The sequence below is a fragment of the Pundamilia nyererei genome, unplaced genomic scaffold (genome assembly GCF_000239375.1).
Source record: "Pundamilia nyererei isolate P.nyererei 1_Seehausen unplaced genomic scaffold, PunNye1.0 scaffold00092, whole genome shotgun sequence".
Classification (NCBI taxonomy): Eukaryota; Metazoa; Chordata; class Actinopteri; order Cichliformes; family Cichlidae; genus Pundamilia; species Pundamilia nyererei.
In genome coordinates, this window is record NW_005187493.1 from 2,307,248 (window position 1) to 2,333,600 (window position 26,353).

Consider the following 26,353-nt stretch of genomic DNA (forward strand, 5'->3'; position numbering starts at 1 on the left):
GAGAGAGAGAGAGGCATGCTGTAGTGCAGAGGTTCCTCCTGTGAGGCAAACCTCCATCTCTCTGGTGTTCCTCCTGCTGGAGTGAATATATAACAGTGAATAAATTACAGGCTTCATTGCAGTAGATTGAGTGCATGCTGTGTTGCAGTCAAGGCTGCTGTGTTTCTCCTCTGGCAACAGCTGCCTGAGACGTGTACCGAGACTTGAAGGAGAAGAAGAAGGAGAACTATCTAATGTGGATGAGGGACACTGAGCGGGAGGGAAGACACAGTGTAGAGAACCAAAGTGAAGGTTGTGATGTTGGATGTCTTTTCCACATTGAGTTTTGAGAACCAGAGAGGGGGGCGCTTAAGATTTGAGTCGTCCTTGTAGCTGATCAAAGAGGAGAGGAGTCAAGCAGGAAGATAACGTGGGAAAGAGAAGTGGGAGAATACAGCATGATCTTGGGTAAGACAGCAATGGAGGGCTTTTTCCTCCTCCATGCTCTCATTGATCTGATTGATTTTGTTTTTCTTCTACACAGTTAGATTTCTGTTCTGATGAGATGATCTCTTGTGTATGGTGCAAACTTTTTATATTTATGCGATGTTTTCTTTGACATGCGTGATCAATGTGTCACCCTGTGTGAAAGAAATCTGTAGGGTCTTGTGAGCAGGCTCGCTTTGCTCCAGTTCATTTGACTTTGTGTGAGAACTTGACTCTCACGCTCACCAAGCTCGTGTACATCAGATGATTTTAGTCAGTTCCAGAGGAAATAAGGACATGCTGTCTTAAAAAAATATATGTATCCCACAAAAAACATGAATATTGCAAAATGAATGAGAGAAGAGACCTTTAACCACATTAAGGCGATTAAGGAAATATTCCAAATTCCTATGAAAATGTGTTCATTTTAAGTAGTCTAACATGACCCTAAGCTGAGGTAGTCCTTCATTAAAAAAGAACTTAGTGCATTATGTGATCAATTATCTCAGTTTCTCTTGGCCTAAGGCATAAAAGCACTCACCACTGACAGGGTGCAAGACTGCATGTCATTAATCAGTCTAATCCTCCGCCTCGCCAGCAAGCTTCATTACGGAACAGATTCTGGAAACTGGAGATCTGGCTTTTAGATTCAGTTTTTAAAGGAGAATTTTTAAGATCAACAACAATGCTGGCTCACTTCCCTGTGGTCGGTACATACATTACTCCAACATAATGCTCAAAGGTGTCAGGGGACAAATCAGCATTAAGAAGAAGTATAAAAAGGTCAAGAAAGCAGTGCCATAAAGCCACAGAGTGGTTTTTTTTGTGCAACAGAATAATGAACTCCAACTTCAGTCTATATAAAGGCTGTTTTGTATGCTTGTACACAAATTGAGTTTGGATTACGTTTGTGAAACGCATTTACTGCAGTCAGTTGAGTTATGCTGATGTTTTGCAATCTGCAGAATATTACAGTAGCTCTTCAATGCCCCATCCAATAATGTCATGCACCGCACTTTTATTTAAAGGCTAAAACAACCATCCTTTAGACACAATCATGTGAGGCAGAGGCGTATAATTTAGAAACATATAATTTAGATGATGTTTTCCAGTTCCAGCCTTTTATCTTGTTCCGTTTATCAACACTAATCCATCTTTCCTCACAGTAGATTTGATTAACCACTGTGACCTTGTCCCATGTACGTGTGCGCTGACTAAATATTTGACTACTTTATTTTTGTTTGCTTGCTCTTACCCCTGCTCGAGTCTTCCTGTGATCTGAGTGTGAGCTTGAGCTTGTGGTAATCCTTTTCCCAGTGCAGAAGCTTTAACTCTGCATGCATTAGACACTAAACGCGCTGACACATGATCACAACAACATGGGCTGATAGGATTTTATAAACTCTATTAGTTTCCTTTTCGAGAGACAGAAGTAGCTCCAGATACTGAAATAGCAACCATGAAAGGCAAAGGCAGGAACAGCAAAGATGGAGGGGATGAACAGGGAAAGCCTCCACCGATCTACAGTCCCGTGTCTCCCTTCGCTCTGTCCCTACATTTACACCTAGTTTTAATGTCTTTTGATGAAAGGAGGAAAATCAAACATGTTGACACAGTGAGCCTTGCAGACTAGAAGAACTGTGCCGAACCTGGCTCATCTCCCTCGATGCAGAGCAGTGGAGAACACAGTTTAGTAACTCTTGTGTAATTTTTGTGATGAATATTTCAGACCCAGAGGTTTTTATTTATTTAAAAGTGAGCCAAGGCTTCCTCTAGTCTGATGCAAAGACCTCAGTCAGCACTATATAAAAGTTCACGTCTTGCATCACATCTAGACACACATAGACGAATTTTCCCCGCTCATCCGTGGCCTCCAAAGGAATCAGAGGTGCACGTTGACCCCGATAAACAACATGACCTTTAAATCCAGGCAATGCAATGAAGGGTGAAAAGTATTGGCATTTTAAATGGAGACAGAGGGCTGCCACTCTGTGTTCAACAACCTGACACACATTTCATATGCTTAAGAAGCCTAAAACTTTTGCAGAGAGCGGATTGAGAACTGCAGGACTATACGGGGCTATATGCTGACAGTAAATGCAGCAGAGCTCAGACAGGACATCAACAACTACCTTTTATCACACAAGGAGCTCATGCAGTCCAGAAATTACATTTTGTTTATCTAAATTACAGTGAGATAACAGTAAAACCGCTGCAGTAAGTGGCATATTGTTTCTGAATGTATCGTTGTTATTTGTTTATATAAACTGCTCGAGGAGGATTGCGCACAAATGACCCATAACTCTTCCTAACCTTACGCTAGTCCAAACTGGCATAAATGGGTCACTGGACAGTGAAATCAGAGTGTGTCATTTCGGGGGACACCAGCATCTGCGGTATCGTATGATGTCACAGCAAAAATGCTCATCACCACCTGCTTTTTGCACGCTGAGTCTGACATAGTGTCATGTGATGCTGGGCCACAATAGCCTTGTTTACCCACCTGTAAGTACTGCAAAATGAAAGAGGAGTGATGGTGGAACTGTGAGAGGGGACCAGAAGTGTGGACCCAGGAAACGAGGTAGAAACCGTGATCACAGTTTGGTATATAAACTGTAATTAATGTTACTGAAAATCCCCAAATTGACCAATTTTCATTTTTGCAAAGACGCTTCTCATGCCTAAAGTCTGTAAACCTGCAGCAAAAGTAATGATAGGTGATGTTGCTGTTAGATCAGGAAATCTCATATGTCATTTTGGAAGGCAATAACACATTTGTCATTAAGTTTGGAGCCCTTGTTGACCATAATTATACAGTTAAATGCTCTGAAATCTACAGCACAAAACAGTAATGTCTATCATTTACTGATTTAAGGACTCCAAAAGTAGCATGAGAACATAGGCTGATCATACAGTTGTTTATTGTTTATTGTTCTGATGTTATGCACACTATGTTCCGCCACCTGCCTCAATCTTACCCTTGCGTGTTGCTTTATGGGCATGCTATAGCATAAAACCACACTCTCCCTTTTAGACTGCAATCAAATCCCAAAATACAACTGGTCATTTCTGCTTCTGTGGAATAAAACCTGTGCTGTATGTATTTCAGCTGTATACCACACAATCCTTCTTTGTTCTCTGTGACTTTTCTACGCATTGAAGATCAAGTATTCCTTTCTTTTGTCTGTTTTCTTTTTTATAAAACGATGATGCATCTGGCTGCTGTTTGTCTGATGCCATTGTTTTGTATGTGCATTTTTACTGAACGTGTTTGCTTTGGATGCTCTTGTGTGTTCTGTGTACTTTTGGTTCTCGGGTTTCTGTATGTCTGTATCTACAGTAGTGTATTATTCCACCACCCAGCAGGTGTTTAAATGATTTGAGGGAAAAAAGGGATAATAATGTGGGGCAGGGCTGCTGTTCATGTTGTCCTGGTGGTTCTCTTAATGGCCTTCACTTTGCTCTGTGTAGCTTTGTGCTACAGAGCCCTGGTAGAGCCTCAATGGTGCCTGCGACACAATGAAAGACAAAGTTGGCAGTTGGATTCGGGCTGTTTCCAGCAACTCCCCAAAGAGCTGAAGCCTGACACGAGCTGAAGAACAGGCAGATGTTCAACAGTCTTTTTAGGAAACAAATCTCTTCAGGATGCAGCATGTTGACATCCACACAACCATGCAAAAGACTGAATAGACAGATGCAGTTTTAACATTAAAAGCTTATAGTTTAAAAGGAAATATCTGTATCAGTCAACTTTGTAGGTGGTAAAAGGGAAACTTGTGAAAAGGTCAAGGTGCTGTTAATTGGAGAAGTGGACCTTCTAACTGACATACAGATGGTTTTTTATGTCAACACAGAAATAGTAATGCATCTTCTGTTTCCAGTTTGTTAAGTAGACTTTGGTTTTACTTTATTACTATTATAACTCTTTGTGTGTCTTTAATGGAAGTATAGTAGATAAAACTACTAATGCTGTTGTTTTTCTTAAAGACAGAACCTTGAAATGCTGCAATTCTGGCCACAATAGGCTTAATGGGAGAATTTCCTAAACACATGGACACAAATGTGTTGGACACTCCTTGGCTAGGAGTTCATCAAGGAGTTTCTTGGCTGACATCTAGCAAACTCGAACACTTCTGGTGAAAAGACTGCAAAAGAAAAGCCTGTCATAATCAGTAGCAAGTGAGACAATGAACATATATTACTAATATTCTTAAGGTTCATTTATTAGTATTTGGTGAGTTGGTTTCTGTGGAAGTTTGTTTCCACCACCACAAAAATTGTATTGATCCTGTCGCACTAGTTTCTATCAGATGCCCATGCTAGCATTCGTTTCTATCAATAATCAATATTTGGACTGATCCACGCTCCTCTAATGGTAAATGGCCTGTATTTGTATAGCGTTTTACTAGTCCCAAAGGACCCCAAAGCACTTCACACAACCAGTCATCCATTCACACACTGGTGATGGAAAGCTACATTGTAGCCACAGCCACCCTGGGGCGCACTGAAAGAGGCGAGGCTGCCGTACACTGGCGCCACCGGGCCCTCTGACCACCACCAGTAGGCAACAGGTGAAGTGTCTTGCCCAAGGACACAACAACAACCTGAGACTGTCCAAGCTGGGGACAGCTCGAACCAGCAACCTTTCGATTACAAGGTGAACGCCTAACTCTTGAGCCACGATCGCCCCTAATTTTAATAGTCACATGGCAAATAATTGGCTCGCTGTGTGGTTAATTTCACCATCAAAGAGTTCTGAGCTCCAGTTTAAGTGAATGAAATTATAGTATTAAGCAGATATCTTTGCTATTAGCTGATCTTGCAGCATTAGCTGATAAATTAGCATCTCACCTTTTTCTCCATATATTGTCACTTCTGGCTCTAAGATAAAATTCCGAAAAACAATATGGATGCAGTCCTTGTTGAGACTTCAAAAACTGTTGTCAACAAAGAATTGAGTGATGTCACAGACCTACATCATATTTACTGTATACTCTTTGGGGTAAGCTTTAAGCAGATTGCGCAGACACCTCACAGGAGACACTTTGTACTCTGATACACAGTTAAACTGACTTCCACCAAAAGCAAGTCATGGCATGTAGCTGACCCACAAGAAGAGACATAGCATGAAATTGCTCATCCATGTATGCTTTGCATGTGACTTGCAGAGGTTAACCCTTTGCAACAGCTGTAGCCTACTTGACTTGACTCCTTTCAGTATTTTTAAAGCAATGTTTTTAACCAGCATGTTCCACGCTGTGGTTCAGCTGCATGGAGTACGACTGCTTCCTTTAGGTAGCAGATGGCCTTTGTTCTGTACATTAACCTGCAGGTCGACATGGCTCTTTACCTCCTCTGGTCACCTTGGACTCACCTCAAAACATGCGGCTCTTTCCCCCCACAACCCCCACCCCCTCCTCTGATGCCTTCCTTTCGCCTCCTTGTCCAGACCTCCTTTTCTCGCTCACTCGACTTGAACCACTCAGTTCAGGCCATTAGTTCTCAGCTTATCATCTCCAGTTCCTTGATAGTCACTTTTTTTTCTTAACCTATTCATGGGGAAAGACTGTGAAAAGACTTGAGAAATTATTTACAGGAAAATATCCAGACAAAGCAATGTCCTGCATCATTACATAATAATTTTTAATTTTAATGAGAGCAGTGAAAAATCTGCAGAGGAAGAAAAAAAAGTCTTCGGTAATTACAAACACTGCATCAAATCAGAGACTGGAGCTGCAGAAGGACTAAGGAATCTCAAGAGCACTGCATAACAGGCACACACACACACACACACACACGTTTCCACTGAAAGAGGACTTCAGAGAGTTCTCTAGGAGGCGGCATTTAAGCTTGGCCACTGGGGCGCAAAGCATCTATCATTAAAACAAAGTGCAGAGTGAAATCAAATGTGTTCTCCTTCTCAACCACTTGACTCTCCTCTTCGCTGTGTCCTTTCCAGATCTCACACAGACCAACACAACATTAATCAGAACCCAGCCCATAAATTACCCTTTTTTTAGAGCATCATCTATTCAGACTACAAAGGTTTGTGTGCGAATGCGAATGTGTGCACCGTCGTCTGTCCCCCCGCTTAGGTTGAAATAGCTGCCTTTGACTTGAGGGTAAGCTGAGCCGCAGTAAATTGGATTTCATGCTCAGTCCTTCACAGCAGCAGTATGCGACACTAAGACAGACCCATCTTCCCTCTGCATTCACGACAAAGTTAGCACTGTGGTTCTTTAAAGGTTGGAGCTTTAAACACAGTTGCATGACTTTCTTTTTTTTTCTAGGATTGGTTTTAATGTCAGCTCTGCCAAAGTGTGGCAATTACCAACTCAGCATTTCAGCTACAAAACTGAAAATGTTAGTCGTGAATCACAGACACACCAATGGTGTCATCTGCGACCAAATGTTGGATCAGCTCTGTCTCGCATTCCTTTGTACTTCAACCTGAAGGTGAAAGCCAAACCCAAATGCAGTGAGCCCAGTGGTTTTCTGGTTACTAGACACCCTTCCACCACACGGTTACCTCTGTCTCTGCTGCAGTGACAGCAAGAGGGTTTTTGTCAGGAGGCAGGCTGGTTAATCCACCACAGACGCTCATTTCAGAATTATCTGTGCACAGCAGGCCATTTAGATGCAGATGTGACGCGGCTGGCATCGTGTGCCAGTCCTCTTGAGCGTGGAGCTAACGGGCCTGGATAAAGGTTTCTTTCTTTGGTGGGAGCCTGCAGTGTCTTTGCCTCTCATCAGACTTCATTCTGGCAGACAGCATGTCACACAATCTCCCATCCCCTTCCCTCCCGCTCCCATCATGGAGCACGAAGATGGAAGCAAGCAGGGAATACAGAGAGACTCCTGCGACGCCACTGACATTGACATTACCTCTATGATCATTAAACCTAAATTGGCTAAATGAATTGCCAATTTGAGAAGCCTTAGTCACAGCATACTGGTGTGTGCACCGCACGCCTGTGTGTGCACCTAACGGGGGAGATAAGATTCCATCTCAGGTTGTCTGTTTTCCTTTTTCTTTTCTTTTTTTGTCCCTCCTCTGCTTCTCTTCATTTCTGTCCAACTACCTCTCTCGCACAATCTACACAAAAATTCAATAAGCTATTACACAGACATTGATCTCTTTCTCACACATTTGCATGGGGAGGGGGGGGGAAGTAAAGCAGTGAGATGACGGTGCTGTCTGTTCATTTCAGTGGAGAAAAGGAGCTGTAGATGGTGAGAACTGGATTTATGGAGTTTGGCAGCATCTTAACACTTTAATGCTCCTCAGAATGTGTCCAATCAATGCTCTCTCTCCCTGCATGGTCGTGGCATTCTCTTATCTGATGTCACTGTATATCACTCAGGAGCTGGGTAGGTCAGGGGACGATGCTGCTACGCTCACGCCGAATTGGTTGGTGCAGAACGTGGCACTAAAAGCAATGAGCAGCATTGTTTTAATGTAGCACTCTACTGTGTCTGCACTGTAAATACAGATTTACTATAGAAGACGTTCTTTGACCTTTAAATTGTAATATAGCGTAAAATGAGCTGTGGATTTACCAGAAACGTGCCGGGAATACATTTCACCAGCCCAAGAGGAAACACAGTGATGATGTCTCTCCATCGCTCCACTCAGCTGAGACACTATTGTCCTATTATTTGCTTGGCAGGGAATTAAACTGTGCTTAATTGCATTCAATTTAGTTTCTACTATTTTTAATTTACCCTTTTGATCGAATAAAGAACAAACAGAATTTTAAGTGTAATAGGCAGAAGGAGAGTGGTGAACTGAAGCTTGAAATAAGTATTATTTACAGTATGCTGCATGTAACCCTAACCCTAGCACCCGCCCACTAAAATAGCTTGGTGGTATGTTCATGAACATTTTTCTCATTTACACAAACGCAGTCCTGTGGCTGTGAATACATCCTGCTGCCTCATGTTAATCCATGTCTGAAAATAGTTCTCAAAACGCTACTAATGCTACTGCTTCGGGTGCAGCCGCTTGGACACCTCCCACTGGTTTATGAGCTCTTGCTTCAACTCGATGATTTTTTTGTTCATCATTTTGTTTTTTTTCTCTTTTTATTAAACCAGATACTACAAGTGGAAGGGGATTCTCACTGAGAAACCAAAGACACCACATGGTCATACAGCAGCAGCTGGTCAATCACCAAGTAGACTTGGCTCAAGGCATTCCCTGATTAATTTTCCATGTGACTAATAAATTGGAATATTTCACAAACGGAAAATCATGCTGCAAACTAGTGAATGAGAACCGAGAGAACTCATGGCCACAGACCACAACCAGTAATGACCTCATAATGCAGTGACAGGTCTGTCCCATCTACACTCACTAGCCACTTCATTAGGTACACGTAACCTTCATGAAAGCATATCTAATCAGCTATTCGCAGGGTCGAGACATGGTCGAGACGACCTGCTGAAGTGTGAATCGAATGACAATGTGGAAGAAAGGTGATATAAGTAATTCTAAACATGGCGTGGTTGTTGGTGTCAGATCCAGTGAGCAGCCTAGGAAGGAAACAGTAACGGATATAACCGCTCTTCGCAAAAACACAAGGCAAAAGAGCACCACATGTTAAATCTTGAAGAAGATGGGATATAGCAGCAGAAGACCACACCGAGTCCTGCTTCCTGTCACCTATCAGGAAACTGAGGCTCACCAAAATTGTAAAATTGAAGACTGGAGAATCATTGTTTGGTCTGAAAGCTCTGCTGCAATATTCAAATGGCAGCGTCACAATTTAACATAATCGGCTTCAAACCATGGATCCATCGCTGACCTGGTTAACGTCTAATTGTGCAACTTTTTGCATATTTGGGCCTCACAGTACCAGTTGAGCATCATTTAAACAGCCTACTGAGAATTGTTGTTAAGAAAGAAGGAGGAAAGGAAGGAATATAGCTAGCAAGCTAGATATATAGAGAGATAGATGTTTATATTCCTTCTCTCAGTATCTGTTGTTGGGCAGTCACTCATGCCTCCCTGATGGTATGTCGTCTGAAATGAGATGTGTCACTCCAGTTTTTTTTTTATCCTTCACAAATCTTGCTGCGTTTGTTTTAAAGAGGTGATAATGGCCACCATTTGAACTGTGGGCTTTATGTCTGAAGGACATTTAAACTGCAACCTGTAGCCTTACACCTATTTTTTCCCATAATATCAAACACTCTCCTTCTCATGCAGCACATGTAAAAGTATTCACACATGATTAACAACAGCTACAGCTCAGCTTTACCTGTCACAGCCTCCCAAGGACGCTGAAACACCCTGAAGAGGAATGCCAAAAGTACAGACTTTCCCCTCCATCTATTTCTGATCCTGACAGTAAATTATTTATGTCTCCCCTGTTGTCAGAGACGGGAGCCTCCTCTGATACCAAAATAGTCTTTTCTTCCCCTCGTTTTGACAAGTGACCAATTTTCTTTTCAAAACTAACAAAACTGTTAAGGAGCCTATAGTCATCACAAAGAGGCAGCAATAAAGGGAGATGACTGCATATAATCTCAAGAGAAAAGATTATACAAATTCTCTCTGGGTAGCTAGATTGGGCCTGAAGTGTCCTGCTGGTTTTACACTGGAGAAGAATAAGTAGTGGAAGCATAGGTGGAAAACAGAAAGAGGATGATGATGAGAAGAAGGAATGGAAGAACTGGTGCTGGAGTGAGAAGAAGTACAGATGAGGGATAGAGAGCCAGGCAAACAGAATAAGAGACCATGAAATAAGGATAGAAAACTGTGGTCGGTGCGAGAGACAGAGACACTGGGAGAAATGGAGAAAAGACAGATATCTGCAGCACCCGAGCTGCGAGGCTTAAGGAGCTTAGCTCTCCTGCCCATCACAGAAAAGTCTTCAAGTGCAGGCATTCAGTGCTGCTGAGCAACTACTGAGAGAAAAGTGAGCAGCAAAAGCAAAGAGAGGAGAGGTTTGGGTGATGAGTGGGGTTCAAATGTGAAAAAAGGCACAGAGGATGAGGGAAGCAGCGGATTTTGTTTTGATACAGTGAAAGAAAAGATGTGTTAGAACTTGTTGTAAGATTGTTGGATATGTTTTGACACTTCTGGAAAAAAACAGCTCAGTGTTCAGAGTTATATACAGAGTTCCTTCCCTGCTTTGATTTTAATGGCGGCACCCGTCCAACATGATATCATTTCAAAAACTCATTAATGAAGTGTCATAATATTAATTCTTGGCCCAGATCTGGTATTGATGATGACGTCAGACCACTGAAGAGTCCCTGTTTTGTTTTGTTTTTTTCATGCCTTGACGTTTGAGCAAGCATCAAGAAATTTTAAAGAGCTTTTTCTGTGAATTAACAAAAACTTTCTTTTATAATAAAAGGACAGTGTGGGCAATCAGCTGCACATTAATTTCTTACACTTTAAGAGTACTACTTACAGTTTTATTTTATACAAGAGCATTTATTAAAAAATGAGACACACTATTGAGACTTTACTTCTTTTTCTTATCTTAAGACATTACAGGGATTAACTGTGTAGTTAAACTTCCTTACAATGACAGAAAGGGGGGATTTCACAAGTCCAGCCCACTTAGGATCAAAGTGGGCTGTATGTGGCCAAACCATGTGAAATTAGTTTGACATCCCTGGTGTAAGCTCGCTCGCTCCAAAAGGTCAAACTGCTCCTTTAAGAAGAACGCTTTATGGTTGCCGTCTTTTACTAGAATATGTAATTATTTATAGGTTTTTTTAATATCATTGTTTGCATATCTACCGCAGGAGGTATAAACCGCCCAGGGCCTGTCCCTGCCTTCCTCAGGAGCCCACATGTCATCCCACCTCCACTGGATATGAAGCCGTTCCTCCAGTTCCCCCTGGAATCGCCTCACCCAGCCAGCATCGGCCTCTTCCACAACTTTAACACAGTGAGTGCTCAGACATTCCTGCGCATATGCACACAGGCAGCGCCTGGGATTTGTTATCAGTTTGTTTCACTTAACAGGAGACAGAGTTGGTATTCAGTTGTGGCTCCGGAGCCTCGCGACGCGAGTGAAGACAAGTGATAAACTGATAAGGGATTTATGGTGTCTAATACAAAATAATAAGGTGACAGCTGTTTGCTTTTTATTCAGCACAGTGAGTTTCAGTATAATTGAGAAAATGCCCAAGCGAGTGGTTTACAGCAATAAAATGAGTTACAGCTAATCAATCGTATAAGAGGCACGGGCTGTTCTCCACAGTCAGCATTTTCTCCACCTCCCTCACATTTCTAGATTGGGTTTCATGTGAAGGTCATCGTGGTGACAAAAGGGGACGGGCGAGCGCCACCCACAGACACACACACACACACAATCAGTCAACTCGGGCAGAATGACCCTTGTGCAGGTTTATGATTCATCCTTTATCATCAAGGGCATTGAGTGTGGCCACTAATTCCACAGCACTTTCATGCAAATCATTCTCTGTCTGCACAGTAAAAATTTATACAAGTCCACAATACTAAAACACTCTGTGTGAGTCACTTCAACATCTACTGTCATCATATAAGATAAGAGGCTGCGGGAGCTTAAAGGACACAGTGAAAGGCAAACTGACAAAAACAGTTGATTACAGTGATTATTGCTTCAAACTGAGTTATGGTCCTGTTTGGAGTCAGGTCAACCTCACCAGGTTTACAGGCAATTTCCAAATACTTAACATTCTGCAGAGCCTACAGTAGATCCAGCCTTCTTGCACTGAGACTGCACAGTACTGCGCTGTGTGGTAAGAGCTCTTTAAACTGCTCTTTAGAGCCACGCAGTCCTAGGTCATTAGTCCAAAACAATTCAGGCTGTTTTACAAAAATGAAGACTGCCTTATTTTACACACTTCAGCGGGGAAAAAATACACATTTCCATGGTAACAATCTGCCGTTCCCATTCAATTCACATAATTATGGTAATAATAGGGTCCAAACAATGACAAAAAAAAGAGTTAATTTAGGCATAAAAATGCTACTGTTCATCTGGGTGCCTGCCTTTGAATTTCTCAAACTAGCTGCTGGGACATTTTCAAAAGGAGTGAATAGAGCAGAGTTGCTGAGGCTCTGAAGAGGTGGCACAGCTGGCTTTTTTTTAGTTTTTTGGGGGAAAATGAATTCTCAGTAAATTTGTACTACAGTACATAAGAGAGTCAAGAGCTACACTGCTCTGCACAAGAAATAAAAACAGATGCTGAGATACACTAGCTATCAAGCTGTTTTTACACATGCGCTGCACCCTCACACTTCTCTAGACATTAGCCTGCACAGGTGCATGTGAGAACACAAATGTCTAACAGAGTCTTTGTAATGTTCACGTGTGAAAGTGGCTTTAGTTAGATCCAACTCCTTAGTCCTCCTGTTGTTATAGGAGGAAGAGTGCTGCATTCAGAAACATTTTATAACTTGTTAACAGCAAAGCCAGTTTTGTGTTATGCAACGTAGAGGACAAGAGCCACATCCAGGCAATGTATTTATATTTTATAAAAGCTTGTTTAATACTGTAGAAAACAACCTTCAGCCAGGAGCTCAGTATTCCCATGTCAGACAGCCTTGTTGACAGCCGGGAGCTCAATAATTAGACTTCAAGTGCAAATTTGGTTTCACTCCTTAATTCAGTCTGACATCGTGTTCTTGTTTAACTGCGTTCGGTTTGGAAAGGGACGTTCGTTTGCACTAAGAAGTCAACAGCAGGTGACATATCTGTTCCTCAATTTCCATCAACATTAAGCTGTGGCAGCTGATGATTTCAGTGTTATCTTCTCTCAATGATGACTTGCAAAAGCCCCTGTAGCAGAAATTACATTTTTTGCTGCACTGATGAGCAAAGCAGAAATGCAGGACGCAATCTGGAGGACAAGAATGTACCTACCTGTCTTCTTTAGATTTCTTGATTAAAGCAACAAAACACCAGGGATCCACAGACAAAATCTAAAAACCTTTGCACGGCTACTTAACCAGTTTTGGTGAAGTTGCTTCCTAAAGTGTTTTTGATGCTCCCATTAGATGCTGAAGATATATTTTTGAATAGAACTCTGTGTCCTATAATGTAAAACATCACCTCTTTCAACAAAGATGCTTTGCAATCCTATCATGAAACGCTTCCAGCCTTTTATTATGAAATATTATCTAAATCAACTTTAATGGGCATGCTTCTACCAATCGATTTGCTGTTGATTGCAATTAAAGATTCTTTAAGCTCTCTGTCAGCTAAGCTATATGGTTATGTGGTGCATCCAAAGAAAAGGTTTATATGCAGCCAGATATGTGGGAAGCATCTATAAAGTGTGAATTACTGGTGCAGAAAAAGCTGGACTACACGAGGAGAGTTAGAGTGAAAGAGAAGATGAAAAGTGGAGTAATAGGTTAATGAGGTCATAAGAGTTGGGACAGAGAAAGAGATCCTGATGAGAACAGGTGGTCAAAGAAAGGCAGCGAATGACACGCAGTGATGGGAGACTACAGAGAAAGACACAACACACACGCACACATTAAAAGGCCCCAGATACATACCCACATACACAACAGACAGGTTGAGCGCTGAGCTCACCCAGACGCAGCGCTGGCACACAGACAACTGAGCAGATGAAAACAAAACAAATTTGGAGGTGCTGCAGGTCTCCACATGAAAAGCACAAAACAGTCGAAAGATAAACCGAAGAGCTGACGTCACAGGCAAGAGGGGGAAAGACGTTTAAGTCTGTAAATATTTCTAACAATAGATTTACACCCAGTTTAAGTCCTCAGACCAATTACACCATTTCCCCTGGTGCCTGCAGCTTCACAGTGTAAACAGTCTCTCATTTGGCAGCATGCATCCAGTCTGAGAAGGAGATGAGAGGTGGAGTAAAACCACAGTGGAGTTTTGGCTGCTTAATGAGGGCAACACCCAGCACTGCGGTTTCCAAACCCTGCCAAAGGGTCAGAGAGCTCACACGACTCCAATGCAGTTGTCTAAAAATGAGGCAGTAAAGAGTATGACATGACATATTTTTCCTTGATCTGGAAATGACAAACATGGGTATTATATATATATGCATGTCTTGATGCATGCTCAATCATCCAGGTAAGTAAATCTCCAAAAGTTGGAGAAATAGTCGAAAGATAGAGACTGAAGAAGTCACTTGGACGAGTAACAAAACGTTTCTCCCACTGAAAACGCTACATCCAGATGAACAGAATAAACTTTTGTATATATATATATATTCATATTTTTTTAGGTTAAGAGTCATATTTTTATTATTTTGGAACTCATCACATGTCTGCCTGTAGCTATGATATTAATGTCTCATCTTGTGGTAACCTCTTAACCCTTTTACTCCGCTGTTATTTGTTTAAAAAACAATCATCTAAAATGCAGCAAAATCCAAAGAAAAGCTTCTATCTTTTCAGAGTACTGCATGGAGAAATTACTGCTTCTTGTAATACACTGGTATGTAGGTTTAAAAAAAGGAGCTTTTTTTCTGCACACATAGCAGTGTAAAATTCTTGGAGATTGCGAGTCTGTAATTAGGCCCCTCTAACCCTAACATGAATTAAAGCGTTTGAACGGCACCCAAGAACTCAGGCACAGACAGCAGCACCAGCTGCTGCAGAGAAAACACACACCTTCCTGTCCGCATCAATCACTGCTCCCTCTTCACTTCCCTCTTCCCCAACTCTATTTTATCTCCCAGCCTTTCTTCCCCTTCAGAGGCTGTCATTCACCTGCACTTTTTCTTCAGCGCCTCTCTCTCTCTTTCTCATCCACATTCACTTGGCTGAACCTTTGAGTGCACTGCAGTTAGGAGAAGCACTGGCCTCTGAATTTCTCCTGTGGTGCTGAATTTTTGATGTGACCTCTGGGCTGTCTCTCCTCAGATGGACCCTGTCCAAAAGGCTGTGATGACGCACACCTTTGGGCCACCTATGATGAAGACAAAGCGGCCAATCATCTCCTGCAACGTCTGTCAAATACGCTTCAACTCAGAGGTATGGCAGCTTAAGCAGTTCCAGAACAGGGTTTGCTTTCATGGCCATAAAAATCCTACTAACTGACCACTTGCAAAATTCACAACACAAACAGCAGCTTTTTTTTCCCACCGGCTTAGCTTAGGTGAGTAGGATGCTGGGGAAAAGTGACACTCAAACGCAAAAGCATCCTAGTTTTACCTGGATTATTAATCAAGTTCCTCAACCTGCTACATCAGCACCTGTGTGTCCTTTTATGCAGAGACCTTCAGATTAAATAGCTAAAAGCTTAAGTCTGCGGTGGCACATCCACTGTAGAGTGCTTTACCACACTGTGGAAACCAGTGCTGAATGCTTCTATAATAAAATTTAGTCTTATGTTAACACCTCTGCTTCTAGTTTTTATTGGATTTGGGAAAGTTTTGAGTGCCAGGCTTGTTAGCCCATTATTTCAGAAGGTTTGCTTTAAGAATTTTGAGTAGTGTTGCTGCAGGATTTTAAAGTTTGGCGGGTGTAGCAGTTAATAAAAGGATGGGGTTAATAGAAACTTAGTTGGTTAAAGACATCATGTTAAAATAATAAATATCTGAATTACTTCAATCCAGAATTGAACTTGTACTCACTGCACATGACCTAAAAAGTCTGCAGTCTGGACTTGAAGTTGGTTGGTGATTGACTGCACAGCTGGAGAAGGTGAAAACTTAGTTCACACTTTAGCAGCTCCATTTTTAGCTTGTCCACCAAAAAGTGTGGGGGGGGGAGGAAGGGAGAGATATACCTGCTTGCTTCACTTCTGCTGGAATTCTCACACACATGGTAGTATTAAAGTTTCAAAGGAATGTTGTCTCAGATAAGTTCCTGATTATCCAAAAACTTGTCTTTTTAACTTGTGCAAACAGAAGTCTGAAAAACATTTCTTAGCTGTTGACGGCCACCTTGTGACTATAACTGTTCTTTATCCCACTCTGACGAGGCTGTAACTGACATTTGTACGACGTGTTTGCTGGTTACAGTAAAGCAGGAGGATGGAGTCCTAGAAGTTTCTGTATTGCTGATGGGGCACATTTGTGGCACATTATGACTAACAGTCGGCGCCTATGCCAACGCAAGGAAAGGGGGGCTGAAATAAAAGAGGCCTGAAGTGATGAAACTTTAGAGGAAATATTGGAGTGTCCCCCATTAAGGAGGCAGTCGTGTTAACTGAAGTTGAAAAGCAAATCATTCATAATGTGGGCAGCTACTGGATGACATGACCGACGAGTCTGCGCCTGTCTACTGCTGGGTCTGTTACAGTGAGTGAGCACAGGGAATACATTTTAATGATATAGGACTTTCTTTGCATGAAAAAACATGTATTTGGACAGACCATTTCTTGGTGAGCACACTTCTTCTCAAGCTGTATCTCTACATTTTTATATTTATTTAACACCAATATATGTGCAAAAAGTGAAATAATCCCAGAAATAAAAAACACGTCAGTTGAAGACGCAAATATCTTGTCTTGTCAACAAAACGCTGGGGCTGCATTTGAATGATCGATGCATTCGACGCTGACAGAGCTTTCAAGGATGGAAAAATCCTGGTGTTTATGACTTGCCGCTGTAACCTCTAACCTAAAACATGAGCAGAAATCAAACAAAAGCCTGATATACAAGCCTGGCTAAAAATATGATTGGATTGCAGGGACCAAGTGCTAAATACTTTCACTCTAAATGCAGTGGTGTGTAAAGGACACAGGCAAGGAGAGAGTCATGTGAAACTTGTGTAACACTGCCCCGTTCTCTCTGCGAGGGGCCGCTTAATTATATCTCCCCTGCTCAAACCTTGCGTGTTCTCACATGGTCAACATTATCATTAGTATTATGGGGGTGGGGTACGTGTAATAGGGAAGTGTTTTGATTCTCTTCACCATGTTCTCATTTGCATACCTGTGCGTCCACTGAAATGTGCATGTATGAAAATGCTTGTGCAGGTGTGTGTGCGTGGCTTATCGTGTGCCCGGGACTTCCAATTCTGAGCCACCTGTTTGTCCAGCCTGCTGCTTTACTCATGAGCTGGCAGCGTGCATCTGCTCTGCTGCAGCTCTACAACACTTTCCAGAGTAACCTGAGAGTCTGGGAGCTTAAAGCATAGTGGACATTCTTTAATAATGAAGGAATACTCTACTTACAGTGCTGTACTTGGCTTACTCATGCTGTCTGGTCTGTGCCATGGCTCTTAAGGGAATACGAAGCGAAAGCAAATTGTTGATGGTGGTCACTGGGAGTCAGGTGCCTATCACTGCTGCTCCACTGTAGTCCCACATGCTGTAATTATAACGCCGCAATTCATTTAAGGCCACAGAGGACAAATTAGCCTGCCAGTGTGTTCAGCTCTGCTCTGCTGCAAGGTTGACGTCACACCATGCTGCATTAGCCATCGTCACCACTGCTGTAACATGCTGGACACCTCTCTCCCTTTCCCCATCTCTCCTTGTCCTCCTCGGGCAAATACAAAACCATGTTTCATTACCGTCCCCCATCCGTCTGGCAACTTTTGTCTTTTCTTTTTCCTCATCGGTTTTCATGTTTCCACTTCTCCCTCTGTGGGGGTATACTCTATACCGTGTCTGTCTCTCCACCTCTCAAGCCTCTTTCCACCCCCTCTTCCTGTCACTGCTGTCTGTCCTCAGTAGATTTGGCTGCTAGACCAGCTCTATCTGCTTTCAGTGCCTTTTGTCGGTTTATAGATAAAACATCAAAGCACATCCTGCTTAGAGAGAAAAAGGATTTTAGGGACATTCACTTGCTCTCATTTTCTCCTTAAATCCCATTCCCACTTCTTCATTCATCTAAATTCTCCTTTCCGTTGGCTCTCACTCAGCTTCTCTCCATCCATTTCACCTGCTAAAACATAGTTTCTGTTTTATCATATGCTGTATTATTTACCTTTCTTCTTACATAAAAACCCCTCATTGACATCAATTGCTTTGGATCCTGTAATGTACTGTGCCCCACTTCTGATGCTGTCAGGATTTTTTTATGCATGAATGGATGGCAGCCCTTCATTGATTTCTTGAAATTGAAGGTCATTAGGACAGTGAAAGTATCCAAGCACAAGCAGCAAGAAAACTATTGGGTTGCATAAAAAGATAAAAAACAAAACAAAACAAAACAAAACATGAAGGCCGGCAGCACAGAGCCTGGGTTACAACAAGAGAGGCCACTGGCTATTTCAGCTCTCTACTGTCCTTTGTTTGTCGAGTTGTAGGCCCCTCATCTCCTGCCTAATTGCAGGGAAGCACCAGCTGGGGGAGTAGAGTTACACAAGCAGAGCTATATCTGCCTTTCTGTCATCACCAATCAGGATGAGGGCTATATGGGTAACTATCATTGGCAGTTAATACCACAGGCTTACAGAGGCACGCTGGACACGTCCCAGTCGACCCTTTGCCTCAGAGCCCCAACATGTACCTGGCACACGCCTCATGTGGGTTTCTCAGCCTTTCTATTGACATAATGAAACAGATCTAATTCCAGAACATGTTTGCATGAGCATACACATGCACATAGAGTCACACACACAGTGTCATATATTAATAAGGAGCTTACAGGAACTATATTTGTACCCTAACACCTCACCCTTTCCTTTGCTTTCACTTGATGGTGACATGGACAGTAATATCTGAACTTGGAGGCTTACGCTGATTTCCGTATCAGCGGGGAATATTTTCGGATGTAAATCATGCACCACATGATTTACATCAAATGCCAAAGTTAAATACCAGCACAGCAAACCTTTTGTGTAATGAGGCAGAAAGTAAGGGCATTGAGGTTAGTGCCCAGCGGACATATTTTTAATAATTGTAACCGCAAACCTTAACCTCTACCACAAAAAAAAGATAATGTTTATGAATATGCAAAATCTGTAGAGAGGTTTCTAGTACAGGAACTTGTACAGTTGGAAGACAGAACAGGAAGCTATGGTCTGAATAGCTGCCGGTTACACTGAAAGCTCAAAAGAATAAGCTGTGACTTCAATGCTCTAAAAAATAAACAGTTACAACTAAAATAAGTACGGCTAATGTAGAAAGTGGAAAGCTCATGAAATATTGTCTTTTCTGGGACCTTCTAGCAATAAAAGCCTCAGTGACGAAGCCATATAACTGACATATAAAATGTCTGCAAAAGGAACCTTAATGCAGCTCTGATATGGCTGTGAAAGTGCACACATTTACATGTTAAATCCGTGTGTTTTCCAGGGAATCCTTCACTTCGTAGGTGGGAGGAAGTGAGGAAATGGCAGACTTATAATAGATAACTTGTTTCCTGTTGCATCTTGAAAACTGAAATGTAAAATCCGACATCCCCACAGTAGATCTTTAAATGGCTCCCTTGGAGGATCAGCTTGGAACTGATCCTCTTAAGTGCACACTCGTGGATACAAACTTTTCGCCCAGCAACTGACTGTCAACTGTCACACCTCACCCACATCCCCCCAGCCCATTTCAGATTATCCCACCGCTCAATAATCATCATCAGCTCAGCAGGCCAGTGCTGTGATTACAGCAGTGCTGAAGGAAGACAAGAATATTCTGGAGACTAATCTTTGCTGACTGCCTCATCAGTGGTGCACCATCACCCGTCACAAAAAACAGCTCAACAGACACTGCATTACTCCTTCAGCCTCAAACTATGCATGTTTCTGCACTTATACAGAAACTTGAAAGAAGATTGAGATGTTTCTAGCCTCCATACCAAAGATTTAAATTGGGTACAGGATTGCAAGATGGTAAATAACATTTAATAAGCCTATATGAAGATGTCAAATGCATGTAACATGTTCTTTTTTTTGTTTGATTAGGGTTTATTATGTGTGTGTTACTATTTGTAGACACTTCACTTGATGATCTATTAGAGTCTGCTTGGTTCAATATGGAGAAAAGACAACCAAGGTGGTGGGCATTTGGAAATAAGGACATGAACATGCCATGTTAAAGTGCCATGTGCTTTACTCTTGTTTTTCAGAGCCAGGCAGAAGCCCACTATAAAGGGAACCGTCATGCTCGAAGGGTGAAGGGTATCGAGACTTCCAAAACAACCCGTCTCCAAGATGGTGACAAGCAACACCATCCCCCTCCTGCTTCACCCTCACCTCCAGGCCCTTTACCATCCAGCCCTGAGCCTGATCCTAACAACAATAAACAGGGTGAGCATCGCCTCTCAAATACAGGAACCTGTCATGAAATGTAAAGTGAAAGTATTGGCAAACTGGTTTATCTAAAATAATATATTTTCGCATCAGGAGAGTCAGAAGGTTCATTTTATTGCTGATTTTGTTTTTTCCTAAATTATTCACTAACAAGAGATCTTTGTGCTGTTTTCAGATGACAATCAGTCCTGTCCCAACTCTAAAGAGTCACCGTCAACCCCCAGCTGCCTTCCTACTTCCACCCCAAGCTCAGCAGATACAGAGTGCCCCCTCTTGCCTTCTGTCAACACGCCTTTGCCACTGTCTCCTTCCCCTTCTGCAGCCCTCAGTACACCCTCTGCAGATTCAGCAGCACCAGCAGCAGCTGGTCTTCTTGACACCCCGTCCCCAGCACCCAGCCCATCTTCAGGAGAGTCGGAGGAAGAGAAAGCCAAAAAGCTTCTCTACTGCTCCCTTTGCAAAGTGGCTGTTAATTCCCTCTCACAACTGGAGGCACACAACAAAGGTTAGTCCCAGGGGAAGTGGACAAATTGTGCAGCTTTCAAAGCGTCTTCAGAAACATTGAAGCGTGCCTCTTTAGAAGTTATTCTTCACTTGTTCTGAGTGTTATGTTTGAAGACGTGAAGCAGCTGCGTTACTGCCACTTAGTGGTGAGAACGTCATATTAAAACATGGTAAATGGCAATTGATAAAAACCTTAACACACAGCACCTACACTTAATATTTTCTCACTCAATTCTCTATCATAAAGTCCATTTACTGGCTGTTCTGGAGCTTTTAGTCTTGTTACATAATCCTCTGGAAGTTTAAAAAGCTTATTATTTATTTCAACCACTTGAACAACTTCTTATCCATATGGGAGACTCTTGCTCGTGGAAACATCAGACAAACAACAACAACAAAGAGGCAACAGAGAAAAACATTGAAGGGGAAAAAATCCTGGAAGATGCTCACTCTAGTATTCTTTTTGTTGTTCCCAGGTACCAAACACAAAACTATTCTGGAGGCTCGAAGTGGACTGGGACCGATTAAAGCTTACCCACGCTTGGGTCCTAAACCCAGCCCTGAGCAGGGAGGGGAGCTCTCCTCAGACCCTAACACTCAGGAACGAACCTTCCACTGTGAGATCTGCAACGTCAGAGTCAACTCTGAGCTGCAGCTTAAACAGGTGAGGAAGAAAAGCTCAAAATAGATCCTGAGTGGATTATATGACGAGAAATCCCATATCTGATTTTTTTATTTTTATTTAATGTTCCAGCATATATCTAGCCGGAGGCACCGCGATGGAGTCGCAGGGAAACCTAATCCTCTTCTCAGTCGGCACAAGAAGCGCACAGACTTTATGGTACATGCTCATTTTTATTTACATGCAGCACTTCTCCCTCATAAATTCATCCTCATTTAGGTTAAATCTTAAAAGGATCAACAAGTCGTTTTTCTATTTGTTTGTTTTTTAAAGGAACTTCCAAAAACCCTAGGGGCTGGACTTTTACCAAATCCTCTGGCTGTTGCTGCAGCAATGGCAGCAGCAGCGTCCTCAAATCAGCTGGCACTACGTCCTCCCGGCCCAGCCTCCCATCCTCACCCTCATCACCACCTCCTACAGGGAACACCCCTCAGCCTGCTGAGGCCAGCCCCAGGACCCATCCGCACCACACACGGGCCAATCCTCTTCACTCCTTATTAATGCTGAAAGAGCGAGGACAAATCAGGAAGAAGCACACTGTGAATCGGAGGCCGGCAACCGCGTGCCATCAAGAGCCAAACCAGCTGGTGTTTCTCCAGCTGGTTTTTCAGGATGATAAAAACATGAACATGGCTCTTAATGGCGCATCGTGTAGCAAAATATATGTTTCCATCCTCTCCAGTTTCCATCAAGCATGGACTTCTTTCAGCATCCTCCAGTCTGCAGCTGACTAAATACCTGCATCTGTCATAAGATCCACTACATTGGACTGAAAACCCTACCTCTCTTAAGTTTATGGTTCATCTGCAAGGATTCATTACATATCCAAACGTTAACAAACATGCCTGCTGCAGTTAGGTGTAGTAGTTGCCTCTGATGTTAGTTGGTATCCATACTGTAGCTGTAAAGGTATAGTGGATTGTACCACTGTAATTTTTTCTATTTTTATTTTTTGCTTTTGTAGCCTATGAAAAGAAAAAGGTGCCCACAGTGTTGATACAATGTCTGCAGTTTCTGGCAAACATTTTCACAGCTGGCTTTTGTCTGTATTGTGTCAGGTTTACAGAAATAAGGAGTGATAAGAAGAACAGGAAATACGTAGTTCTTACAGGAAGTCTTAAAGCAGAAGTGATTATGAAGTAATGGTAATCATAGATCATTGGCTACAGATGCACTATGCAGCTCTTGGTGTTTATTCTTAGCGTTTTAAGAGGAAACACAAGCTTAGACTTTATAAGAAACAGAGAACAAGAGGAAATACCCGTGCTAAGTCTCTTAAATCCCCTAAACTGTTTTTCTGATGATCCTCTGATTATCCCCAAGTCATCACAGATCGTGTATATAAAAGTCTCACAAAGCACACAAGCGGTGAGAAATATAAGTGAAAATGTCTTCATTATTTTATCATCTACACAACACTGTGCAAAACAGAAACTTTTCAGTGTCTTAATGGACTGACTTTCACATGCCGAGCACAGCAGGACAGTCGTTGACTCATGGCTTCTATTGCAGTTTGTGCACATTAAAAAGACTGCATTTCACCACTATCTGAATGAAGTGGAAACAGTGTGATGAAAGACACCAGCATTGAAGCAAAAAGGACCACATGCACAGATGAGAAGTTGTATGCAAAAAAAAAACCTTTTTGACAGTGTTGCAGGTTTGTGTTGGGATAAAAATGTTTTGTTTGTCTGCTCTGCCTCGTGTGCTCCAATCTGCATCACCCAAAGTATCCCAGTGAAAACTGTTGGCTTGCGAAACTTTAGAGGGAAGCTTTAGGAAATGGAAACTGTAGCAATACTTTAAGCACTCCTGCTAACTTTTCTTGTCAACTGCAATAAAAAATGTCTTCAAATGTGATAAATGTTATTTAGGATTAGGATACTGAAACGTTGCTGTAAACGTAGATTAATAAAAATAATAATAATAATAAATGGTTCAAGTCTGGGATTCCTAAATGTTGAGTCTAAGTAAATTATATATATTAAAAAAAATCATTAAACTGAATTCATGGTTGTAACGAGTGGTGACTGATGTTTTGTTTTCCAGTTATTTTAAGTGTCCTGCAGCACATAAACAGGAAATCTCACTATGAGAAGGCAAGAAAACTAAAGAGAATAACACCCCCCACCCCCAACCCCAATCATCATATGAAAAGAAAGGTGGACATCATCAACTTCACGGTGAGAAAATTTAAACGCTTTTCATTAGAAATGTTTGAAAGTCTGAATTTTGAAAATATCACCTAGGTTAGAGTTCTTATGAAACTAAACCTCAATTAGTTTATCAACTTTCTGTTAAGTTAAAATAAAAGTAAACGCTGATTGTTGGTTTTGTCTATTTTGTTACCGCATTTTGTTGAGGGAGATATTCCTTTAATAGCCTATTATTAATAATAATAATAAATAAAGCATTATTACAATATTTAACCATCTGTTCCTGAATAAGCTGGTAACTAGTCATTTCCTCTGGCAAAAACAGAAGTTTTGTTTTAGTTGAGAACTTTGTTTGAAAGCCAGAACAGTTTCACTGCAGATAGTTGAACTGTTTTGTTTACAATTGTTCATAATTATTTTTCTTTACTAACCATCAAAAACCAAATGATTACATTTGTTCACTTCACTGCACTGCCTGAAACCTCAAGGATTAGCTGACATTGAAAATCTTTGAGGTGAGGGCAGGCAACAGGATTTTGTTTACTTATATTCTGATTCCTATCTTCTGTTTATATTAGTTGACAAAATGCTGAGGAATCAAACAAACCACACCGAGGACTTTCTCTCCTGCCACAGTCCTTCTGTTGAAATCTACCGGTACTTCGCTGTGCTGTTGGGATGTGCTGTAACCATCACGGGTACGGTCGGGAACCTGATGACCGTTCTGGCTTTTGCCTTTGACCCACATCTGAGGACTCGCTTCAACGTGCTCATTGTCAACTTGGCTGCATCTGATCTCTTGTACTGCACCATCCTGCAGCCCTTCTCCGTCGACTCCTATCTACACCTCAGGTGGCGCAGCAGTGAGCTGTGGTGCAGAGTCTTTGGCCTGCTCCTCTGCCTCTCCAACTCTGTCTCCATCATTACCCTCTGCCTGGTAGCAGTGGGCAGATATCTCCTGGTCGCAAAGAGAGCTGTGTTTGACCGTGTTTTTTCTAACCACGGTCTTACTTTACTCATCATCTTTGCGTGGGCACTCGGCCTGGTCAGCTTTGGTCCACTCTGGTCTGTCTATGTGTTTGTGCCACAGGTGTGCACATGCAGCTTCCATCGTACCCGGGGTCGTCCTTACACCACCATCTTGCTAGTTTTCAGCTTTCTTGTTGGCCTGAGCTGTGTTGGTGCATTCTACCTGCTCATTTACAAACATGTTCTGGTTGCATCACAAGCGCTGCTCCGTTACAGGTTCAGCCAACAGTCATCCAGGAGGAAACCAACACCAGCTCAAGAGACTGACGATAGTAGTGTAAATTCTGTCATAACAAACACGTGCGGCCAGGCAGAACTTGCTCAGGGTATAGAGGCAGCTGGTGAAAAGTCCTGCCAGTCTGCTCAAAGTTCACTTAAGACCTTAAAAACTGAGCCCACATCTGAAGCTGACCTTGCACCACCTACTCCCACAGATGCAATGCTGGCATCACACTCGACAGTTGCAGTGGATGAAAAGGAAATTAAGCACATAACACGGATGTGCTTAACTGTTTTTCTGTGCTTTGTGTTCTGCTATGTCCCCTTTATGCTGCTGAACACAGCCGACAAACAGAACCATGCCCCTCAGGTACTATACATGTTCTTTTCCAACCTCACCTGGCTCAACAGCTCCATCAACCCCGTGCTCTATGCTGTCATGAATCGCAGGTTTCGACAGGCCTATCACATGCTGCTCACCAAGGCTGCTGAACCTTTCACCCACCTGTGTATCCGTCACACAGATCAGCGTTGATAAAACTTAAAGCAGACATTATAAGATGGGAGACGTGCTAATAATGTTGAGCTGAAATCAATGGAAGAATTTCAAAACAGCAAAAATATCAACATCAATTTCTCTTCAGGGTGGGAAAAACTTTTTAAAACTTTATTTAAGGGAGGTGACAGCATTTTTTTGAAATCTTGTTTCTATTCCGGACATAAGGTTTTTGACGGGGCATTTTCACTGTCTTGCAGGACAAAAATATGTGTAGTTCAAATTTTCCTCATTTTAAATGCCATAAAATGTTGAAAATTTAAATGAACAATTTGCTCTAAATGGACTTGACTTCATTTGGAATTGTTAAAAACTTTGTACCAAATCTCACAATCGCCCCGTTGTGTGATTGTCTCAGACATAGTTCAATAGCTCTGTCTGTTATAATAACAGGCAGAGAATTATTCCAGTAAAAGATAATAGTTTCTTTCTATACATATAATTCTAAAAATTTGGAAATGTAATATTATTTGTAAAAATAAAATAACAAATTAAGAAATGTCTGTCAATGGTGTGACAATTTTAAGTTGGGTAATTCCAATTGGACAGCTATATTTAGCTAAAGGGCCCCATTCAAGGTCATGTAGCTGAGGGGCCAC

General features: G+C 42.0%; 2 protein-coding genes across 3 annotated transcripts in view; both read left to right on the top strand.

Annotated features, from left to right (window-relative positions):
- LOC102208914 (zinc finger protein 385A-like) overlaps nt 1-23,801 on the top strand; it is a 27,837-nt gene extending 4,036 nt beyond the window's left edge. Inside the window, exons 1-8 of one of the 2 annotated variants that reach the window (XM_013912504.1) lie at nt 37-447; nt 11,230-11,375; nt 15,329-15,439; nt 20,425-20,605; nt 20,784-21,113; nt 21,589-21,776; nt 21,867-21,953; nt 22,068-23,801. In XM_013912504.1, coding sequence (XP_013767958.1) covers nt 438-447; nt 11,230-11,375; nt 15,329-15,439; nt 20,425-20,605; nt 20,784-21,113; nt 21,589-21,776; nt 21,867-21,953; nt 22,068-22,295 — 1,281 coding nt within the window. In that variant the 5' untranslated portion in view covers nt 37-437 and the 3' untranslated portion in view covers nt 22,296-23,801. Of the gene's footprint in view, nt 1-36; nt 448-11,229; nt 11,376-15,328; nt 15,440-20,424; nt 20,606-20,783; nt 21,114-21,588; nt 21,777-21,866; nt 21,954-22,067 lie in introns of those variants that run through there. The other variant, XM_005739632.1, reaches the window with a different exon arrangement.
- Nucleotides 23,802-23,963: 162 nt separating this feature from the next.
- On the top strand, nt 23,964-25,733 carry gpr84 (G protein-coupled receptor 84). The gene is made up of 2 exons (XM_005739669.1): nt 23,964-23,977; nt 24,529-25,733. Exon 2 carries the CDS (start codon nt 24,537-24,539, stop codon nt 25,731-25,733), a length of 1,197 nt encoding a protein of 398 aa, XP_005739726.1. The 5' UTR covers nt 23,964-23,977; nt 24,529-24,536.
- The last annotated feature ends 620 nt before the right edge of the window (nt 25,734-26,353 follow it).